Source organism: Malaya genurostris, chromosome 1 (assembly GCF_030247185.1).
Source record: "Malaya genurostris strain Urasoe2022 chromosome 1, Malgen_1.1, whole genome shotgun sequence".
Taxonomy (NCBI): domain Eukaryota; kingdom Metazoa; phylum Arthropoda; class Insecta; order Diptera; family Culicidae; genus Malaya; species Malaya genurostris.
The window spans coordinates 34,747,460-34,763,250 of record NC_080570.1 but is presented as its reverse complement, the minus strand read 5'-3'; the positions used below and the strand labels follow the sequence as shown (position 1 = coordinate 34,763,250).

The following is a 15,791-nucleotide window of genomic DNA, read 5'->3' as shown; positions in this document are numbered from 1 at the left end:
AAAAGTGCGCTTACAAACCGGCGCATTTCCATCGATCGTCAGTTTTTTTTTTCTTTAATGATCGCGATGTAACTCCTTCTTCCTCTTTGTCGCTAGTGAAATTATGCGAATGTGAGTAGATTATTCAAATGGGGTTTGAGGCTCGCTGTGTCGAAAATGGATCATCAGTTTCATGGCATTCCAATGTGAAACAACCATTCGAATTTGGTAGTAGGTTGGGGGTGAGAAGAATGCTATAATTGGCGCAACACCACAGAAATTCATGCGAAACTGACGGTATGCAAATCGGAGGGCTTTCTTTCGTTTCCATCCATGGCAATCGAAAAAAAATGTTTTCAATTTCATCATAACCTGTCACATAGCCAACTGCAGAAAGTGATTTTTATTTCATTTTTTTTTTCAAACTCCTGCCTACCTTTCCGAAAACTTTGTGGCACCAGGTTTTGATTATCTACAATCGAAAGATGTAAAAGCTGCAAAGCGCATTTGACCTGTTTCAGTTGCAGTTGTTTCATAGACAACCATCTCCGCGTAATACCGGCAAGATAGTGGCGTCGACTGATGGAAAGGAATTCACATAGTCAAATAAAGCCACCTTCAATGTATCCTTCTTATCACGATTGTTGCTTGAACTGGCACGCTTTGACCGCAATCAGTTGCAGCAGGACAAATATCGGTGAAAATACCTCACTATACTCGAGACCGCTTTGGCCGGACAGTTTCATGCACACCAGATACTTGAAACCGGCTGTCAACAGTAGAAAGTGAACACTCCAGGACAGTCGATGCATCGCCTGTCGGTGTTTGTTGTTGAGATACATCCGAATGCCGACGATTACGCAGAAGTAGGCGTTGCAAAAGTCACCGCAGAACAGCGGCGAAAACATGACCAACCATTCGCTGGTACTGATGGGTCCGGTCAGTGATCCGCTGGTAGCCTTGCTCGTCAGAATGATACTGAATACCATGAAAGCGAGCAAATTGACCAGAACCTCGAACTGCGTGATGCCGACCCACTTGACCACGTCTACCAGCTTGAAGTAGGTTTTGATCTCGACCTCGTCGGACATCTTTCTGCGTGAGGGGGCTATTTTTGCAATGGTGGTGGTGGGACTGCTCGGAAGGAAGGCTACTAAATCCAGCTGATGGTTAGCTATTGTGATAGACTGCTGCGTCGGAACGCAGCAAACTCGGGTCTAAATATGAAAAGTTAAATGTAAGTATGTATTGATTGTGCAGAGAGCCGTTCGCTTTTAAACAGTCGAATTTAATGCCTTCGACTTAACAGTTCGGTACAGTCGAATATGTAAGCAGGAATTCATGCGACGCTGTTCACTAAAATCATCGTCGTCTTTCAATGGATGAAGGTCATCTGAAATTCGAAATATATCAGTTGTGCTTTATGTATCTTACCGGTTCCATCCTATTACCAGTAACCGTGATCGTGGAAGTATTCACTTCGTAGTCAAAAGCGTCAGAATACTCTTCCTTAATTTTTAACGCAAGATTGATTCCCCGATTGATTGCTCTTCCCGTGCAATGAAGAAATACTTCACCGATATGGGAATTCAATATCTCCAGACACTTCTTGAACTGAAACTAGAATTTTAATATACATTAGTTCGGTTCCCCTAAAAGCAGAAAAGAGAAGAAAAAAAACTACCGTGAAATCCGATTTATAGGTCACGTAAATGTCGTTCTCCCGCGTGTAGTATTTTGGTAGAGCCCGTTTTTTGATAATGTGACGATCACTAAATTTTCGTCCGGCTGCTGTTTCCGTGGAGTTTCCGTTTCGATCCGCTTTTCCGGTGGAAGTTCTTTTGTTACTGTTGAATTTTTTATTGGTTCGCTCGCTACTGGAAGTGGCTTTCAGGTCGGCATTTTCCTCGCCCGCAATTATTTCTTTGGACATTCTATGAACCCTCGCAAACAAAATCCCATCTAGAGGGAATATCGGTGTAGGTTTTAATAATGAAATTACGAAGCAAAGGGAATGGTAAATACGTAAAACGTGAACAAAATCATTCAGCTGTCGAATGTTTACTAACAATGCACAATCATCACACTGGAAGTGTGATAGTAGGTTGTCAAAATTTGGCATTCGGTATTCGAGGGATAACGTGGCTCTCAGTATTGTCAAGCACTCGAAACTTCATTGTTTTCGCTAGTCAACACGAGGGGGAACTATTCACAACAGAAAGATATATCGTGAAATCTGTGAAACTAGTTTAGATCAGAGATGCCATTTATACAGATTTATCTGTATTATACAGATTTTTACATGCGCATACAGATTTAATACAGAGTACAGATTTCTTAAATTTATTACAGATTTATACACATTTCACCAAAGGTATTAAGGAAAAAATTAAACTATATATTAGTACTTGAGTTATCTATTAGTATTTGATTGCAATGACGAGATAAACGTTTAGGAATCAACGTACAAATCACTTTTTAAAATATATATTTTTTATGCAGATATTTAATGAAGAACACTGAAATCCATTTATATTAAAATTTGTAACTAAATTGAACTTAAAAGTTAGACAAGTCTTGGCATCATGAAACATTATTGCCAGACTGACAGTTGTATTACCTGACTTGACGTTGCATATTAAGTTTTGGAAATCCATCTCAACTTATGCCAACATTTTTAAATTAGACAAGTATATGACACCATAATTCAATTGTTGTTGATAGGAAATAACTATAAAATTTCGTCGATGAATATAATATAAGATATGAAATTTAATCTACCACTCTATAACCATAATCTATTGGAATAACACCTTTTAACATAATTGTATTGTAGAAATTTCATTTTATTAGCGAACACAGATAAATACAGATATTTTATACGAATCAATACAGATTTTCTATGAAAATATCTGGCATCTCTCTTCTAGATGCATAATTTGTCATTTTTTAAATTCAAATCTGAATATTAGAGCAAATTCAGCAGCTAGAAGTTCTATTGAACAATCCAATCAGCGTGGTCACCACGAGATAGCGTTATGGTGATTGTTTTGACATATCCCATGTATTTAGAAAAATTTTTGAAGAATTTTTCAATTTTTTAAAATAAAAACAGTGCATTTTGTTCGAATCTTCAAGCAAAATCTGAAAATTATCACCATCGCTTAGTTCAAAGCTCGCCACTCGGGCAGCGTAGCGATCGCAAAAGAGTTGGTTGGATTCTTCAATATGGAAGATCTATAATAGCGCAGCAACTGGAACAAACGTATCCCCAGCAAGCCGATCTAGTTTTATTTATTCGACCAGTTCTTCTGTCAAATTTAAAACTGGTCTACGATGCCGTTCTATTTTTTGTATATTTGAAACACGAGTAAAACACTGCTGGGGCTGCCAGTTTTTCTTGTTATAAAATTCAGATTTAAATTTTGTAACTGGCATAAATTTTGCATCTAGAACTAGAACACTACTGAATATGCCCTTATAACAAATCGTGTTTCAAATATAGAAAAAAATAGAACGGCAGCGTATGCCAGTTTCAAATTTGACAGAAGAACTGTTCGAATAAGTAAAACTAAAACGGAAAAAATATTCACTTGTCACAATCAAGTATTTTAATTTTTGTAGTTTCCAACGATTCAGTGCTCATTCAGTTCGGTCAAGTTAGAGATCCTACATCGTTATTTTTTGTAAAGAAAACGTTTTATGTAATATTGCAGATAATTTAACTTAACTTAACTTAACTAGCGTTCAAATTATCCACTTGGTAAAATTGCTTCGATTTATAAGATACAAATACAAATAAGATCGTTATACAAATAAGATCATAAATGAATTAAACCATTTTTTTAAATAAAGGTATAGCAGTATTGAATTAACAATGACATTGCCGATAAAATTAACTCAACTTTTGTTAGCATGTAATAAATAGTAAATTTATTCCAACACTGTAATTTACCGGAACATTTTTTTGTTAATTTGATGTTATAGGTTGATTCAATCCTGCTTTACCTTTATGTTATGAAAAATTTTATTCGTTTTATCTGTGGTATTATAAAGTTTATTGTTCAGATGAACTGTATCGATTTTATTTCCTGGAAACCAGAGTTGTTTTTTCAACCGTGAATGAACAGAGAGGTTTGTACGCGTTTCAATAGTGAAATTGTATCTGCACATTTCTTTTTCTTGGGGCTATTGATAGTATTTATAATTATTAATGCTGGAAACTGCATAACATTTTATAACACGTTTTCTTCACAACAAATATTTGATGCAGGTTATCTCTTTCCCGATTGCACTTAAAGCACAGACTAACAGACATGACAGTATGAGTAAATTCTTATAAAAAATAATTTTTCGTGATGCACTCGCTCCACCTATATTGTACTGCGCGAACTATTTACTATCTGTACACCCCTTGTGTTATGTAAAAGTTTTTTTACTAGTTGGTTTCCCCTCGTTTGTCAACACCGATCAGCTGCTTGCAGGGATGCCTGATTTCATCAAAATATTTGAAAATGAATCGTCACAATAAATTATAGGATTACGTTGATAAAATATTTAACTTTTTCGCGATGTTGGAAGGTAACCATTTATTTGACTCAACGTTGTTCATCTAGACTATTTTTTATTGTGTTTGTAGTTTTCACCAGAAATTAAGTGGCGGCAGACCAGAAGCAAGTAAATATTGTAACAAAACGGGTTCGATTTTGTCTTGCGTTGGAGGATGAGAAATAGGCACAATTATGTATATAGTTTTGGCAATATGTATTAAATCTGTATCCTGCATGAAATTCGCATGGACGCATACAAATCAATACATAACAGGTAATTCTGTATGAATGGCAACTCTGTTGGAAAATGAAAAAAATAAACACAATCTAGATGACAGACAGGATGTTTTTGATAGGGTAACGTGGCGCCATCATGACACATGTGAGTACTGTCCCAAATAAAGGAATATTCGAAATGACCGTTAAAATGATTGAAAAATCTAATTTGAGTGTCCTGTCTGTTAGTCTGTGCTTAAAGGACACCGAACTATTGGAAACTATAAAAAGTAATATAACAGGGCTTGATTGTGGTTGTGTATTATAAATGTGAGTGATCGAAATTGCATACAAATATATAAATCAAAGAAAAATGTACAAGCCTTAAAATTATTTCGAAAGAATTTTACTTTGAAAAAAAAATCAAAACGAATAATTTTAACAAACAAAAGCGAAGTTTGAAATACTAATAATTTTAACTTGATATTTTGTCATTTATTTTAAGTGCCAAGTTTATAAATTCAAAGTACCACAAGGATAACCTTTATCTAAACTTCGCTCACTTTAAACTGATTTTGCAAGTTGAATTTACTATGAAATAGTTTGTCAAGAAATTGACAGGAACGCGGAAGTAAAATAATTGTTAGTTTTATCCAAATATGAATTGAAACAAACTAATCCACTGCTAAAAAATCAAATATCTAGTTTTGTCGATTCAAGCAATAATATTCGCTATATTAAACCATATTTTCTTTTGTCACTTTTTCAATAAAATAAGTCGTTTCGTGAACCCCAAATTTAGTTACATCAACAATATTTTAAACGAAAGAACGAAAAGGTGATCGTTATCGATGCACCAGTTTAAGATAACTTTTTTCCCCTACGCGTAATAGTATGTTCACATTAGCGCTGATAGCAAGTGATATACCGATATACTTGATATCCGATGATATTATGTGCTATATCACTTGATATCTCATATAATTTGATGTCAACGCGTATCATCATGTACGATATCATGTCGAGTTGTAAAAAATTCGCAACTAGCAACACGGATAATGGCATTGAACGTACTCATTTATGAACGTCACTTTGACAGTGACAATAAACAATCATTATGATTTCGAATTTTTCAACGGATACTGGCGTTCCATTAAACCATTAAATGCAAGACTTCAATTATTGATTGCATTTCAAAAGAGAAAGGTAATATTATTGACATTTTATCTAATGAATGCATTCAAGATGACAACTTTTTTTTTTTTTTTTTTTTTCAAATAAAATTTTTATTAGGCTCATTTGCTTTAGCTTAACGTGGCCGATTGTCTTGTTGTTAGGGAGAGAGAAAGGGATGCCGTATTACGGGGCGGCATACTCCCCAGTTAGTAAGGGGACATAGGGAGGGTGGGACCTACACAGTATTGAATTGAAATTTGAATACATCATTGGTTTGTGGCATACATCTTTTAGACACATTTTGCGTTCGATGAATCTTCATGTTTTTCAGCTTGTAGCAATGAAGAGATTATTCTGGATTGGGATGCTTCGTTGGTGTGTTCTGACGTTGATGTGACGTTTTTGGGTAGCTTCCAGCAACTCAGTCAGTTCAAGGCAGGTGCATGCTCCGAAGCATCGTTTACACAGGCCATACTTCCAGCAACGTAAAGAAGAGTGCGGTAGAGCTGTAGACGAGAAAGAGATAGGGAGAGCACTAAATTTGAGCATTGATAGTTTTCAAGAAGTTATAGATGAGAGTCATATAAGGAAGATTTCGAGTTGCCAAGACGTCGCGGACTGGTACGAAGGGTGGTATACCTCGGGCCCGAAGGGAACCTATGAGTTGGGACCTGGCATCACAATACTCGACACATGTCCAAACAACATGTTCGATGTCATGATAACCCTCACCGCAAACGCAGACACCACTCTCGGCGAGCCCCACACGACGGAGATGCGCGCTGAACATATAATGATTAGACATGAGCCTTGACATTACACGAATAAAGTCTCGGCTCACGTCTAACCCCCGGAACCAAGCTTTCGTCGATACCTGTGGGATTATTGAGTGTAACCATCGTCCCAGAGTTCCACTATTCCATGTATTCTGCCAGCTAGCTAGAGTTTTCTGACGACAGCAACTGAAAAATTCATTGAAGCAGATTGGTCTTTCATAGATATCACCTTCTAGTGCGCCCACCTTGGCTAACGAGTCCGCCCTCTCATTGCCCCGTATGGAACAATGTGAGGGGACCCAAACCAAGGTAATCTGGTATGATTTTGCAGATAAAGCACTCAATTGTTCCCGTACTTTCCCCAGGAAATACGGTGAGTGCTTTCCAGGCTTCACTGAACGGAGAGCCTCAATGGAACTGAGACTGTCCGATACAATGAAGTAGTGATCTGTGGGCAGAATGTCAATGATCTCAAGGGTATACTGAATTGCAGCTAGTTCTGCGACGTAAACTGAAGCTGGATCACTGAGTTTATAGGAAGCGGTGAAATTTACATTGAATATACCGAAGCCAGTGGACCCGCCTAGATATGATCCGTCAGTGTAAAACATTTTATTACAGTCGACTTCTTTAAATTTATTATTAAAAATTTTTGGGATCTCTTGAGGGCGTACAGGATCCGGGATTCCACGAATTTCTTCTTTCATGGATGTGTCGAAAAACACAGTAGAATTAGAAGTATCCACAAAATGAACACGATTGGGAACAAACGAAGAAGGTTTTATATTCTGAGCCATGTAGTCAAAATACAAGGACATAAAACGGGTTTGTGAATTAAGCTCGACGAGCTTTTCAAAGTTTTCTATCACCATCGGATTCAAAATGTCGCATCGGATTAGCAGTCGATATGAGAGATCCCAGAACCTGTTTTTCAACGGTAAGACGCCCGCCAGCACTTCAAGACTCATCGTATGGGTTGATTGCATGCAACCCAAGGCAATACGTAAACAACGATACTGAATTCTTTCCAGTTTAATGAAATGAATATTCGTAGCGGAGCGGAAACAGAAACATCCATATTCCATTACTGACAATATCGTCGTTTTGTACAACCTGATCAGGTCTCCTGGGTGAGAGCCCCACCAAGTTCCGGTTATTGTACGAAGGAAATTGATTCTCTGTAGGCATTTTCGTTTCAAATACCTAATGTGACATCCCCAGGTACCTTTGGAATCGAACCAGACCCCGAGATATTTAAATGTGAAAACCTGAGCTATGGTTTCACCCCCTAGTTGAAGCTGTAATTGCGCAGGTTCTCGCTTCCTTGAAAATACAACCAGCTCAGTTTTCTCCGTAGAGAACTCGATACCCATTTGAAAAGCCCATGTCGACAAGTTATCGAGGGTATCTTGCAATGGTCCTTGGAGATCGGCAGCTTTGGGTCCTATAATAGACACAACGCTGTCGTCGGCAAGTTGTCTTAGCGTGCAAGATGTGTTGATACATTCATCAATGTTATTTACGTAAAAGTTGTATAAAAGGGGGCTTAAGCATGAGCCCTGAGGAAGACCCATGTAACTGAATCGCTTTGTCGTCAAATCACCATGCTCAAAATGCATGTGTTTCTCGGACAATAGATTATATAAAAAGTTGTTCAAAACTGGTGAAAGACCATGCTGATGCAACTTCTCAGATAGAACGTTAATGGAAACTGAATCGAATGCCCCCTTGATGTCGAAGAAAACTGATGCCATTTGTTCTTTACGAGCAAATGCCATTTGAATTTCTGTTGAGAGCAACGCTAGACAATCGTTCGTTCCTTTGCCCCTGCGGAACCCAAATTGTGTACCTGAAAGCAATCCATTTGTTTCGACCCAATTGTCTAGACGGAAGAGAATCATTTTCTCCAACAATTTCCGAATACAGGAAAGCATAGCAATCGGCCGATACGAATTGTGATCGGAGGCTGGTTTTCCAGGTTTTTGAATAGTAATAACTCTCACTTCTCTCCATTCGTGTGGGACAATATTACCCTCGAGGAACTTGTTGAATAAATTCAACAAGCGCCTTTTGGCAGAGTCGGGCAGATTTTTCAACAAGTTGAATTTAATTCTGTCTAACCCCGGGGCTCTATTGTTACACGACAAGAGCGCAAGTGAGAACTCTACCATCGAAAACGGTGTTTCGTTTGTATTCAATGTCGCGACGCGGGATATCTTCTGTTCCGGAACAGAATCAGGACATACTTTCTTAGCGAAATCAAATATCCAGCGGTTAGAATATTCCTCGCTTTCGTTCGCGTGATTTCGATTGCGCATGCGACGGGCCGTATTCCAAAGAGTGCTCATTGCTGTTTCTCTCGTTAATCCGTCAACAAACCTTCGCCAGTACCCGCTTTTCTTAGCTTTAATCAGACTTTTCATTTGAAATTCTAACGCCGCGTATTTCCGATAATTATCTGGAGTTCCGTTCCTTCTAAACGAGATGAAGGCTGAAGCTTTTTTCGTTTTCAGCTCTGAGCACTCTTTGTCCCACCATGGGTTGGGAGTTACTAGTTTGCGCGCTAGGTAGTCGTTTCGTCTGAGCTTGAATTGCGGTGTCAAGAATCAAGCCAGCCAAAAATGTATACTCTTCCTCCGGAGGAAGCTCCTGTGATGTTTCTAGTTTCTCAGATATCGAGCTCGCGTAACGTTTCCAATCAATGTTTCGTGTGAAATCGTACGAAACATTGATTGTTTCCGATGGTCTTCCACGGTTGGTGATAGAAACTATGATCGGCAAGTGATCGCTACCGTGAGGATCACAGATTACCTTCCACTTGCAATCTAACTGTAGCGAAGTCGAGCAAAGGGATAAATCCAGCGCACTTGGTTGTGCTGGCGGTCTAGGGTTCCGTGTCATTTCTCCCGTGTTTAGAATTGTCAAATTGAAGTTGTCACACAGATCTTGGATTAACGAAGAACGATTATCATCATATAAGCAGCCCCATCCTGTACCATGTGAGTTAAAGTCCCCTAAAACCAGCCGCGGTGAAGGAAGAAGTTCTATGATGTCTGCAAGCCGACGATGCCCTATCGAGACTCTGGGAGGAATGTAGATAGAAGCTATACATAGATCTTTGCCTTTAATATTAATTTGGCAAGCAACAACTTCAATTCCCGGTGTCGAGGGGAGGTGAATACGATAAAATGAATAGCACTTTTTAATCCCTAAAAGTACCCCTCCATAAGAGTCTTCTCGGTCCAGGCGGATTATGTTAAAATTATGGAAGTCGAGGTTGATGTTAGAAGTAAGCCAAGTTTCACTCAAGGAGAATACATCGCAATTATGAGTATGTATTAAGTGTTTGAAAGAATCAAGTTTTGGGATGATACTTCTGCAATTCCACTGAAGCACAATGATCATATCTTCGATTCTCAGTGGTAAATTATCCATCAAAAGATACGATCGCTGCAAGGAGGGGCCATTGTTCAGTCAACTGTTTTAAAAATGTCCTTACTGTTGGCAGTAGAGCAGTTAGGAAGCTTTTCAGAGGATCAGTAATATTGAAGGCTGTTAATATCCAGTCCACGATATCAGAAAATTTCAATAATCCAGCGTTTGTTGGATTTTCTGGTTGTGCTTTGGGGTCATTCGGGTTTTTTGATGCCCCAGGAAGTGCTGGGTACTCCTTATCATCCCTAAGTTTTTTGAACCCAGGAGGTGTTTGCTTCGGTTTTGAGTCAGCACTTTTTGTTTCCGTTTGGTTCTTTTGTGACGAAGAGGACAGTCTGAGGCCTTTACGAGGAAGCTTGGGAGAAGCCAGATTTTGTCTTTTCCTGCTTCCTTCAACCTGTGTGTAGGAAGGTCCTTCGCCTGGGTCGTCAGAGTTATCCTCTTCAACTGGCAAGATTGCAAACGGGTTCTCAGGGGTCGATGGAGTGGTTCTTTTTAAGATTTCCGCATAAGAACGTTTGGAACGTTCTTTCACGGATCGCTTCAATTTCTCCGCACGCTGTATGTACGTAGGGCACACCGAAAGATCATCAGGATTCTCCCCGCAGTAGCAACACTTTTCCACTGCTCTTCTGCAGAGATCGTCCTCATGGGCCTCTCCGCATTTGCCGCATCGCAGTTTGTTGCAACAATAGGTTGCCGTATGACCTAGCTGTTTGCAGCTTGTACAATGCATTACCCGCGGTACATACAGCCGAACAGGTAGACGAACTCCACTCACTACCAAATAATTTGGAAGTGCAGATCCGGCAAAAGTCACGCGAAATGAGTCCGATTGGTAAAATTTACCATCTATCGATTTGCTTGCACTCCAAAATTTTCACTGGTTGAAGGTCGGGGTTTTTGAAACGGCCTACTCCGTCCTTCATCAGATCTTCGATTGTCAGACTTTCGTCACGGACCACACCGTCGATCTCCACCACATGAGACGGGACGTACACGCGGTACTCCTTCGTGAACAACTCGCTGGTAGCAATCTCGTTTGCTTGCTTCAGGTCGGACACAACAACGCGTAACTTGTTTGGCGAAACCTTATCTATTGTTTTTATTGCCGAGTAATGTTTTTCCAGGTCCCGAGCAATATTTAAAACTCTGAGAGACTTTAATTTGGGCCGGAAGTATACCACCCACGGACCCCCCGAGCCATCGTCTTGGTAAACTTTTTGGCGAGCAGGCAATATCTTAGAGGGAAATGGAGGCATCGGAGAGGGAGATGGCATCGGAGAGGGAGATGGTATCGGAGGGGGAGATGGTATCGGAGGGGGAGATGGTATCGGAGGGGTAGATGGCATCTCGGAAGCAAACTCAGCCTCTAAATGTTCTTCGTTCATTCGTTCAGCTTCGCCCTCCTCCGAGACACCCCCACTGTCATCAATATTCATATTTAAAGTGCGGGAGTAAAGAAGTCTCCCGCACTTGAAATTAGAAAGAAAGAAATAAAATGAAAAGAAAATATATGGATAGTAAAAGTTGAAAGAAAAAGTTTGAGAAAATACTTAACAGTATGTCACGGTAAGCTGTTAGGTGAGTTGCTCCTTCACTCCTTCGTTGTGCTTCAGCGTGACCTTGACTCAGGATTTAGCTGCTGCGATGCGGGTAGCAAACAATAGCAATAACTGCTGCCCGAGGATAGCACAATAGCGTCTACTGTCGATACCGATACAAAACCGGTGCACAGACAGAACTCACTTGCGGGGATGCTACTTTTTATCACTTTTATTTAATGCCTATACTACAGCCTCTGCTGTGATAGGCACCTTCGTCTTACCGATGTCGATTGTTAAAAAACGCGTGTGCTCACTTCGAACATTCGGTTACGAATGAGAGATGACAACTTGATTGTCAAACGATATCATCTAGTTCATATGTGAAAACTTCGACGTGATATGCATATCATCTCGGTATATCAAGCGATATCAGCGCTAATGTGAACATGGTATAACCAAAGATAAATAATAAAGACATATATGTGCCTACAATAATTTTTAAAAAATCTGGTTCGTATCCGGTACTTTCTAAAATGACCGCACTCACCGCTTGGTGGAGCGCGAGATTAATTGCATTGGTATAATTTCGATTAAAGTGTGCCATGAGTAGGGCAGAATCAAATGTCAACATTGTCGCTCATTTCGATACCATAATATAAAAAGCCAATTGTTAAAAATAACCAACAAGATAATCAAAACGAATCGCAAAACGAAAAAAAAGGAAAAGCACGAAAAATGGACATTCAAAGCCAGGTCATCATGCTCATTTCTTCCATATACTCGTCAACCGCAGATTTTTATTTTTAAACATTTATGCAATCTACTCTGACTTTTTCGTAGTACATAATGGAACGTCGGAAATCTACTGTGTTAGCACTTCCGAGGAACTCCGAGCTTTCCGAGCTGACTTTACTTCCAACGCGAAAAGTATACAATGTAACCCCCATTTAACTGCTATAATTCATACCTGCTGTAAACTGTCCTTTCGCTATTAATTTAAATACACGAGAGATCATGGTGGCTGATTACATCAAAACAAACAAAATATTAATGTCGTTTTCGCTTGATACCAAACCTAACCCAGTTTCCACCCTAACTGCTGCCAAACCGTTTGTTTGAAGCTAGTTTCGAACCTAGTTTTAACGTTGTTGAACTGAAAATCGAGTCAGTTTCGAACCTGGTTGTTATATCAGGTTTGCTCAAACCGCCGTTGCTAAGCGCGTAAACAACACAGTTTCGTGAAAAGCGTTTGTTTGATGAAACTACCCTGGGTCAGTTTCAGTTTTCTCAAGCAAAAACGACATAAGTGTACCATAAAATCTCAATATATACAAATGAGCTAACGAATCGAAAGGTTCTCACGGTTTGACATTTGTGTTATAAATGTGATGATGGGAGCTCAACAGTGCAACCAGTTTATCACCATTGTTGCCAGTTTCATGAAGGACCGTAAATGTGCGCCAAAAAAAGATCGTGACTGTCATGTCTGGAAATTCGATTGTGGTACAACCAAAGATAAATAATAAAGACATGTACGTGCTTATAAATATTTTTAAAAAATGTGGTTCCTTCCCGGTACCTTCTGAAATGACCGCACTCACCGCTTGGTGGAGCGCGAGGTCAATTGCATTATTATCATTTCAACCAAAGTGTGCCATAAAATCTCAATATATACAAATGAGCTACCGAATCGAAAGGGTTCTCACGGTTTGACATTTGCATTATGGATGTATGATGGGAAATCAGCAGTTCAACCAATTTATCACCAGTGGTGCCAGTTCCACGGAGGACCGTAGATGTGCGCCAAAAAAAGATTGTTACCGTCATGTCTGGAAATTGGTTTGTGGTATAACCAAATACAAATAACAATACCCCTAAGTCCCATAAAAACGAACCGCCAATGTTTGGTTCACAGCCTGAACAAGTAAGCCTAGTAAATTACTCCCTTTCATTGCGATAGTTTGAAAATGTGGAAGGAGCTAGTTTTATAGAAAACTCGTTAAAGTACATTGTCACTATGACAGTGTATCATGATAGTGTACCGCACGATGCAAAATGTGTCCTTGAAAACTTGTCAAAGTATTCCGTATTATAATTTGTATTTGGTATAACGTCGTTGGTATAAATTTTGAAATATTTCAAAATCAACTGATGTTACTTGTTTTTGGTGAGCGTGTGCAGAATGGGTGCCGGGTCACTCACAGATTAATGTTTGTGCTGTTTGTGTTACTTCATTTACCTCGGACTTGTTTCAGCATTCGGAGTGTCAATTTTGTTTATAATTCAATTTCGTCCTGCTATATGAATAAAAATATTGCTGGAATTATAGTTTTAACTGAGTTTGGTGCTTAAAGTTGTACTGACATTACAGCAACTAATATATTGATTTAGATATTTGGTATCCGGCAAAATGTCAATAGAAATCGAATCCGCTGAGTAAGTCGTATAAAATCCATATTCAACATAAATTGTCGAACCTGTTTTTAGCGTCATCCGTCTGATCCAGCAGTATCTCAAAGAATCGAATCTACACAAAACATTACAGACATTGCAAGAGGAGACCGGTGTTTCGTTGAACACGGTCGACAGCGTGGAAGGGTTCGTATCCGATATTCACAATGGACATTGGGATACGGTACTAAAAGCAATCCAATCGCTGAAGCTACCGGACAAAAAGTTGATCGATCTTTACGAACAAGTGGTGTTGGAACTGATTGAACTGAGAGAACTGGGAGCGGCACGGTCACTTTTGCGACAAACGGATCCAATGATAATGCTAAAACAGCAAGAAGCGGAAAGGTACATTCATTTGGAAAACATGCTGCAACGAGCCTATTTTGACCCACGGGAAGCTTATCCGGAAGGTGGCAGTAAGGAAAAGCGAAGAGCTGCAATTGCTACTGCATTGGCGGGTGAAGTGTCCGTGGTTCCATCGTCCAGATTGCTTGCCCTGTTGGGACAAGCGCTCAAATGGCAACAACATCAAGGGTTACTTCCACCCGGAACCACAATCGATTTGTTCCGCGGTAAAGCGGCCATAAGGGATCAGGAAGATGAAATGTACCCTACCCAACTTGCACGTCAAATTAAATTCGGTCAAAAAAGCCACGTCGAGTGTGCCCTGTTTTCTCCGGACGGTCAGTATTTAATCACCGGAAGTGTCGATGGTTTTATAGAGGTATGGAATTTTACGACCGGTAAAATTCGTAAAGATTTAAAATATCAGGCTCAGGATAATTTCATGATGATGGAGCAAGCGGTGCTGGCGATGTCCTTCTCAAGGGATTCGGAAATGCTCGCTACCGGGTCGCAAGATGGTCAAATCAAGGTCTGGAAGTTGATCACCGGTCAGTGTCTGCGACGGTTCGAAAAAGCGCACACCAAAGGTGTGACTTGCTTACAGTTTTCACGTGACAATAGTCAAATTCTGACGGCTTCGTTCGACCACTTGATTCGCCTTTACGGACTGAAATCCGGTAAAATGTTGAAAGAATTCCGTGGTCACTCTTCCTTCGTAAACGAAGCGGTATTTTCACCGGATGGACACAACGTACTGAGCGCATCATCCGATGGTTCGGTCAAAATTTGGTCACTCAAAACGACCGAATGTGTTTCTACGTTTAAAGCATTGGGCAGCGATTTGGCCGTCAACTCGGTTCTAATGCTTCCGAAAAACCCAGAACATTTCGTAGTCTGTAATCGTTCCAACACCGTCGTCATAATGAACATGCAGGGTCAAATTGTGCGCTCATTCTCGTCCGGTAAACGAGAAGGAGGTTCGTTCATCTGCGCCACTATTTCTCCGCGGGGAGAGTACATCTACTGTGCCGGCGAGGATTTGGTGCTGTACTGTTTCTCCGTTACATCCGGTAAACTGGAAAGGACACTGAACGTTCACGAGAAGGACGTGATCGGATTGACACACCATCCGCATCAAAACCTGTTGGCTACGTACAGCGAAGATGGGTTGCTGAAAATGTGGAAACCTTAGATTGGTTAAGCTAGACTAGGACTTCTAATACAAACTATTGCTTGTAGGAATGCTATTTGATAATATACGGACTGTGTGAGTGAAAAAAATGCGTTCGCTTCGTTATCGAAAGATTTGCAAT

General features: G+C 39.9%; 3 protein-coding genes across 3 annotated transcripts; 1 reads left to right on the top strand and 2 right to left on the bottom strand.

Moving 5' to 3' along the window:
* Nucleotides 1–332: 332 nt before the first annotated feature.
* On the bottom strand, nt 333–1,071 carry LOC131436472 (transmembrane protein 203). The gene has a single exon (XM_058605204.1). It carries the CDS (start codon nt 1,068–1,070, stop codon nt 615–617), a length of 456 nt encoding a protein of 151 aa, XP_058461187.1. The 5' UTR covers nt 1,071; the 3' UTR covers nt 333–614.
* Nucleotides 1,072–1,233: 162 nt separating this feature from the next.
* Nucleotides 1,234–2,073, bottom strand: LOC131436463 (ribonuclease P protein subunit p20). Its single transcript, XM_058605193.1, has 3 exons — nt 1,664–2,073; nt 1,431–1,599; nt 1,234–1,372 (listed from the first exon to the last, which is right to left on the bottom strand). Exons 1-3 carry the CDS (start codon nt 1,910–1,912, stop codon nt 1,254–1,256), a joined length of 537 nt encoding a protein of 178 aa, XP_058461176.1. The 5' UTR covers nt 1,913–2,073; the 3' UTR covers nt 1,234–1,253.
* Nucleotides 2,074–13,910: 11,837 nt separating this feature from the next.
* Nucleotides 13,911–15,781, top strand: LOC131436453 (WD40 repeat-containing protein SMU1). The gene is made up of 2 exons (XM_058605183.1): nt 13,911–14,115; nt 14,167–15,781. Exons 1-2 carry the CDS (start codon nt 14,090–14,092, stop codon nt 15,668–15,670), a joined length of 1,530 nt encoding a protein of 509 aa, XP_058461166.1. The 5' UTR covers nt 13,911–14,089; the 3' UTR covers nt 15,671–15,781.
* Nucleotides 15,782–15,791: the final 10 nt, after the last annotated feature.